Here is a 7793-nt window from a genome sequence, read left to right on the forward strand (position 1 = left end):
ACTGTCAAAAAAGTTGACAATATCTCACTGTCTTTAACCTTTGCAAATTGCGAGAATATAATATTTTAGTTTCTTTTTAGTTTGATAATACAGTAAGTCAAATTATTTTCAGCAATATATAATCAAAACTCGCCTCTATGAAGTATGAAATCTGTGGTTTCACACAGGACTGAAAGCTTTTATTGATCTGCCTAACATGCAAAGTCATATTAATTAATACAATTTAATATATTTTAGGCAATTGCAATTTTACAAAAAAGAAATTTGACTATCTGATGAAATGATGAAAAATAATAAATATGCAAAATATTCCTACTAACATTTAATTATAAATAATAATGTATGCAAATACAAGTTTTCAGCAATCCAATGACAAATATTAACATTTGAAAAACTATGTGTTATAAGCTTGCATATAATAAAGTTTGTTTTAAATATTGTCATTTGTGGCCGCAATTTAATATTCGCATCGAATTATAAATATCACTAGCGCTACAGTTATTTCGGAAATTTTGCAAATTTTCTTATTTACAATAAAAATATTTATTATCAGAAAATATTTTAATTATCGTCATTAGCTAAGCATTACCAAATTACTAAATATATCACACATAAATATATAGACACATATTAAAATTCATTTTATTCCGCTGCACTTTTCATTGTTTGTGAGAGGGAATGCACACAAACGTCCACACACACATACACGGATGAAAATATTATCTAAATTCCAGTCAATTACCGCTTAAATATTAATTAAATGTTAATGCGTAAATAATGAAATATCAAATTTATCTGTTACTTATACTCTTGCAACATGTTGCTACAAAGTATAATAGTTTTGTTCAACTAACATTTCTTATCGAGATATATGTATATAGATATTATATTATATAAATGATCAGCATAAAGGGACGAGTTGAAAAGCAGTTCAAGCCCCCAGGTATCGAATATATGGTCCAGAGTATCTGAAGTTGATTTTTAATCGAAAATATCGGTMAATGTATGGGATAGAGATAATACTTTCCTGTCAATAGTAACTCTGTATATCAAAAATGGGTTAAATCGGGTCAATACTTTCCTGAGCCCCATTATAACTACTTAATATAGCGATTTTCGAACTTAAAGGTGACTTTATGCTAGATAGTATATCGGTCTATATTTGATGAGCCCTCATATAATTTTCGCTTTTCTAACAAACCTTATGCCGAACACATAGAATGTCGGTCAGTGTATGAGTTATATATAGTATATGTATATATATAAATAATTGGTTGACTTTTTACATTTTAAGTTATTTACCTGCCTTTGATTCCTGCAAAATGCACGAGTTAATTTTTACATTATGTAAGTAAAAATGAGTAAAAATAATATATTTTGAGCTGCACCGAAATGTGTACACTTTATTACTAACTGGTATGATACTTATTACTAGATATAATACCATATATATAAGGTTGTTATGATGATTTTTCTTTAATATTGTTCGTTTACTGAAAGGTTGTTTTGATGTTTGTTTGTTCAGGATTGTTTGTTGTAGTGATAGTGCATTTCAATTGTTCCAAGTCAGTGTCGTCTTGATGCATTGTGCTTACTGAAACAAAAGTATTATAAGGAATACGTTCCYTAACCTAACACCCGACCTTACCCCTTCCTTACTTCTTTTAATAATTGTTTATAAATGGGAGTGTACGTACATGCATAAATACACACGTTAATATATATGTTGTGTTTGTCAAAAATGCATTTAAAATCTAAATGAAGTTCATGGATGATTTTTGCAAGTGCAGGAGTCTAGTAACCTTCAACTTTGTACTAAAATTTCGGTGTTGAAAGGTTACAGTTTATGTAGAACTATTATGTATTCAGGWKTATAGGTAAACCAAGTCAAAAGTCMGCCAGATTTGTAACTGKACTTAAATTCATAYCTGAGTTACTCCTAGACCTGGCTGYCGTTTCTCTGCTCACATACTTTCGAGGGTGGCATGGGAGAGGAGTACTTGCTGGAGAAGGGGGGCTGTGAGCATTTTTATAAATTTACGCTGTAGAGAATTTTCTATTAGCTCCAGTTTTAGGAATCTTGACTTTTGCAATGTCTTCGAAGTGGAAGTGGATGTCATAAATAGATAGTAAGGCAGCGATATTAGCCTTCCGTTCGCTGACTGAGCACTGAAGACTAGTGAAGGGATGTCTAGACTCCTTATCGCTTACATCGAGCTTTATTATGACTACACTGTTTTGGGTAACTGGCTACAGCGGTATTGCAGGAAACTGTAAACTGGTACTGTAGTCTCAATAAATGCGAAATGGGAACAGGTATGATCACCGTTGGCTCTTTATGGTTTACTACCGGACTGTTGGGTCTCAGATCAGCTCAGCAAGCGTTAATCAAACACAAGCAGTTGTGCAGTCGCAAGTTTCTTCGGGCCCTGGTTACATCGGAAGAGGTCTCGGATCTTTTGGCAATATCCATTTTTTAATGATTGTAAGAGTTCTAATTGGACGCTGTCCTGTAGGAATTTATGCGCTAAGCTTGAATATATTTCGAGACGTCTTGCCGATAGTTAATATCTTACTAAAGGAGTTAGGACATCTGGCTACAAAGGACGGAACATAACAGCATAAGTGTGATCCCCTGAAATGTAGAGGCATCAGCCATCTAACCTAACTTCCTGAGGTGTTTGTGATATATAAAATATTCTCATAAAATTGAACACCCTTAAGAAGATGGCTTCAAATTTGTAATAATCTTCATTTTTGTATACTCGATCAACYCTTTTTTTAACGCTAAGTGTTGCTAGTAGATCCGCAGATCAGACGAACTTACCAACCTATATAAACTCTATAATTATGAAGAAACAATGAAAAAAATCTTAGAGAAATGTCAGTACAGTAACGCTTGTAGTTGAGGGTTATCCAATAATATGTTATTTTCTGGTGTTGGAAAGGGCTTCAATAAAGAAATCTACTGAGTTTAAATTATCTGTAAGGATTTTAACATAATTATGGTTCTTCTTACTTTTATATTTAATTAATTAATTTCTAATACTCTTATTAAATTTCAGTGAGCCGTTATAAATTAGCAGTGTTGCACAAGAACAACTGACAACTGTTTGCGTGAAGACGAAGAATATTACGAAGACAAGGAAGAAGAAGAAAAAGAAGAATAAGACGCAGAAAAGAAAAATGCAATTTACAATCACTATTATAGCAGTGACAAGATGTCAAATGCAGTTGCAGATAGCAACAAAAACAATAATAACAAGAGAATTGACAGCAAAACATTTTAAGTGAAAATCCACAGAGAATGCTGCTTATAAACACAGAAACAACTAAATAAGAAATAAAACTAACAAATAAAAAATAAAAATAAAACAAAATAGGGCGATACACTCATGCTGAGAGGTTAAGTACTAACTGGGACTGGTCTATTTGGAGGTTAGGTGGCTTGGAATACATATCACTGCCCACAGAAACCTCGGGCGCACAACAAACCTACACTCAATGATTCATCAGAGTTCTCGAATAATTTTTATAACTTGTTGTTGCCTGCAAGCATTGTAGTGGCCTACAGTAGGGGCAACAACAGCTTTTACTACAAACTCAATTTAATAGACTGGGCAAAAAACACTGGACCATACATACCGCAGCTAACACTTCGATGGGTAAGACGTGTCCTACGCCCAGCCTTAATTCGAGCATCTCGAACTCCGTCATAACGAATGCGAGCAGCAACCACAACCATCATCACCAGCAWCAGCAACAGCAACACCAACAACATCACCAGCACCACCATCAGCATCATCATCAGTCTGTGCCGCTGCCRCCACCCCCACCGCCGCAACCGATACCACCGCAACAGCAACAGCATCAGCAGCAGCAACAACAACAACGCTTTCCACAGAAATACATGAATTCGAAGCGTAAACATGCCAACAATTACCACAACATGCTGATGCATCCGGGCGCACATCTGGATCACAACAATTACTTGCATTTGAATTCTTTGTGGTCCATCTGGTATGGTGTTTTGCTGACGCTATTTCAGGGCTATTTGGCCGTGCATGGTGCCTATCGATTTCTCGGTAAGTAATTAAAGGGTGATGCAATTCGAGTTTCCCCACTTTTTTATTTATTAAGAATAACACACAAAAACTTCAAATGGGGAATGTTTATTATCATTCGAAAGAACATTCTTTGGCATTTATTTTTTGGAGGTTATCTCTTTCATGTGTTGATCATGGCTACGTCTCAGATGGTTCATCCGCTGAGCCCAATTTTCGGTGACTCGTTCGAGCATTTAGACTGGTAACTGGYGAAAGACACGCGTGTTGCTTTGCTCCAARGCCTGGATTGAAGCGGRWTTGTCCACATAGACTTWACATGTCCTCAAAGGAAAAGGTCGAGCGGTGTGATATCACACGATCGTAAAATTATCTCACAATGTGTCGGAAGGGGCGCCGTCTTGTTGAAACCAAATGTCGCCGAGATCACTAGCTAATTTAAGACATGAWATAGTCGCCATTGAGGGTTACGTTCTCACCGGAATSATTTTTGTAGGAATATGGACCGATGATTCAAACGACCCATATACCACACTAATCTGTTGTTTTTCTGAATGAAATTATGACTCTTTTCATYCCAAATGCGGAAATTTTAYTTGTTTACATATCCATAGRGCCAGAAATCGGCCCTATTGCTATATAAAATTTGGCTCGAAAACACCGGATCTTCTTGGAACTGTTCAAGAAGCCATAAATCGAAACTAAGTGATGTCGCCTAGGAAGGTCGAGAGGCTTCAGTTCTTACACAAACTGTATTTCATACGCTTTCAATTTAAGATCTCGACATAAAATGGGCAATTACCGTTCCATACGTCAGAATATAAATTGAGCGAAGCGCAAACAATACTGAACAAAAATAACAGACTATTGAAAAAAGTACCWCTATTTGGATCACCCATTTCAAATACACAACTTTGGATTTGTGTGCGTGTATGAGTGCTACCAGTATGTTTAAAATATAATTGGRACATGTTGTTATAACCGTATTGATGTGCACATGTTTTTTTTGCAATTTTTTATAGAATGATTTGATTTCATTCATTATAAATATGTTGTCCTTTTGGGAGAATGTTAGCAGATTGAGGACGTAGTGTATGATCACGCATTCGCAATATAATACCGTTATTTTCCGTTCTGATATCTCCATGCTTCTTGTATTGGCTTGACCTAATATGTTTTGTCTGTACTTGGTTGCTATCCGTATAGTTACATTGGTTTAAACTAGAGTTTGGTAGTCAATTTGATGTTAGGCATTAAACACTCTCCTTGCTATGGAGTTTAAAATAAAATTCCTTTCTTTTGACTCGCCTTAATAACTAACTTTAATGTAATTTTAACATTTTTGTTGCATGAAAACTCATATAAAATTTTAAATATACTAGGGCTACTAAAAAATAATTAATACGCGATTGAAAAAAATTGGCTCGTGAAGTTTTCTTGTGATATCAAAATATTTAGTTTCTGAAAAAGTACAAGCATCAGTTACGTTTAGAGAAATTATTACTTAATATAGAAAAAATACTTATAATTTTCAGGAATATCAGTTTCTTGAATCGTTTTTAAAATGTCTTCAAAAACAAAAACCTGCTAGCATGCCTCCTTTTTATTTCCCTTGATATCGCTTCTTCATTTAGGAAATGTCCTGATGGAGCTTCTCGCCTTGTTCGTCCCTTACAGCTCCCAAATTTGCCGAAAAGAAATCCAGACGAGAGTCAAAAATATTTATTTTCAAGGGCATATAACACTCCAAAGCTGTCATATAAAGCTTAAAGTTATTTTTAAGTCTTCGTCATTTTTCGATTTATGGATTTTTAGAAATTTAGAAAACAATTATAGCCACAGGTAGTTCGACACAATGTTGGATGGGTCTCTTGGCCAAAGATAAGTTYGGATGCTGGGTAGTGTGTTTGGACTGGGCTATAATGCCGTTTGTTTAAGTTAAATAAAAACAAAAATTAATTAGATGATCCTTTAGAGCATCAGTCCAAATCATTGGTCGTTAAGGGGCTACATGGGTTTCCTCGGGTAAAAACTGAATTTTTTCAAAATTTTTTTCTCATATCAAAATTAAATACTTCATTAGAATTTCTTATTGCTACAAATATACACTTTTTACAAAGAAATTCTGGAAAAAAAAATATTTTAAACTAATTTGGAAAATTAATTGTATTTCAAAGACATGTGTAAATTTCATGAAGATCGGTTGAGTAATTCTTGATAAATCTTTCCAACATTGTGAGAGTAAGATTACTCTATAATTGAAATTACATATCTCATCACACTTTGACCGATACTTTCTATCAAAAGTTAACTACGGGTACCAGGATCCAAATATTCGGGTCCTAAATAGTTTTGGTTGGATTTGAACAATTTTTTGTCATAACTAAATACATATAATATAAAATGCATATATTATTCGTGCAACGTTTAATCCCGTTATATTAATTTCTTCTTGATTTGTGTACTCGAAAGTAAAAGAATCAAGTGGAATTTAAAATGGTGTTGTATGTTTGGGAAGTAGACGTGGTTATTGTCCGATTTCGCTGATTTTCAAAAGGTGTCATAAAAATATGACAAAAATATCACATACCACATTTGGTCGAGATCGGTTGGTCTGATGCCGAGATATGGGATATCACCAAAAAGTAGGTTGTGCCACGCCCATTAGTCAATTTTCACACCGACTCTCATAAAGCTTTCTCATACCATCTCGGAGGTAGAATCTAATGCCTTTAGTGTAATATGGACGTGACTGAAACAAAATTATTAGATATTTTTAATGAGGTTAGACCAACATAAGCAAAAGTCTATTACAAAGTTTGTTTGACAAAAACAGGGTTTACCAATTTATCACTATCTTTCTACAAGAAAATTGAATAGTTTTCTTAACACTGGATCACGAGTTCGTAGCTCAACATTCTATGGGGTGAGGTTAAGTTAGGTCGTCATAACATGTGCCTAAATGTCCTTTGTAATGTCAGATGGAGGTTYAGTTKAATATAMGCTGATCAAGAGAATTTCTGATTTAAACACACTTAAAGCAATTGTAAAGAATTCTCGAATACACTGTGTATTTATGTAAGCTGGAAAGTATTTAGTAGTTGTATTGTGATTACTTAAAATTTTCATACTTAAACTTATGCAWTTTATACAGACAATTGAATGTTACATAATTTTGTTTTCATTCCTTCTATGTACTTACACCATACTCCACCATCAATTCTTATGTTCATCGTTCATTACTACCGTCATCTGCCGCGCAACACTCATTCGTCCGATTTAACTTCTGCCGAGCAGGATGTTCGCTGATATCGTGGAAAATTGAGCCGGTCGCTGAATTGAATCTGCAAATTGTGCTTTCCGGCGTTGTCTTCATTTTGCTACCGTTCTTCTTTGCTTCGGCTGTTTTTAAGGTGAGTACCCAAATAGATTTATACCGTGGGCAACTTTCGAAAGTATGAAAGTGGTTGTGTGTTGCATACTTGCTGCTTTATGAATTGGTGTAAATTTAATAAAAGTGTGGAAATTTACTTCTTCATATAAGTATAAATGTGTGTGAAAGGGTGTGCTAAAAAAAATAGATCCCAATTATTTGATTAAAAGTGCTGAGAAAAAATTTTCTCCAAACGAAAAGCAGGATTTTATTAGAAATTCTGAAATTTTTGGAAAAAAATATTTTTAACTCGGCCATTCTGGTGATCCCTCGGAAAACTTGCCCCCGTTGGCAGG

General features: G+C 34.4%; 1 protein-coding gene across 1 annotated transcript in view; it reads left to right on the plus strand.

The window, feature by feature from the left end:
• The window catches only part of LOC108967457 (protein tincar), a 137499-nt gene that overhangs the window by 70003 nt on the left and 59703 nt on the right, over nucleotides 1-7793 (plus strand). Inside the window, exons 4-5 of the mRNA XM_018930877.1 lie at nucleotides 3066-4085; nucleotides 7362-7477. Coding sequence (XP_018786422.1) covers nucleotides 3662-4085; nucleotides 7362-7477 — 540 coding nt within the window. The 5' untranslated portion in view covers nucleotides 3066-3661. The remainder of the gene's footprint in view (nucleotides 1-3065; nucleotides 4086-7361; nucleotides 7478-7793) is intronic.

The sequence above is a fragment of the Bactrocera latifrons genome, unplaced genomic scaffold (genome assembly GCF_001853355.1).
Source record: "Bactrocera latifrons isolate USDA-ARS-PBARC rearing strain unplaced genomic scaffold, ASM185335v1 scaffold_189, whole genome shotgun sequence".
Lineage (NCBI taxonomy): Eukaryota > Metazoa > Arthropoda > Insecta > Diptera > Tephritidae > Bactrocera > Bactrocera latifrons.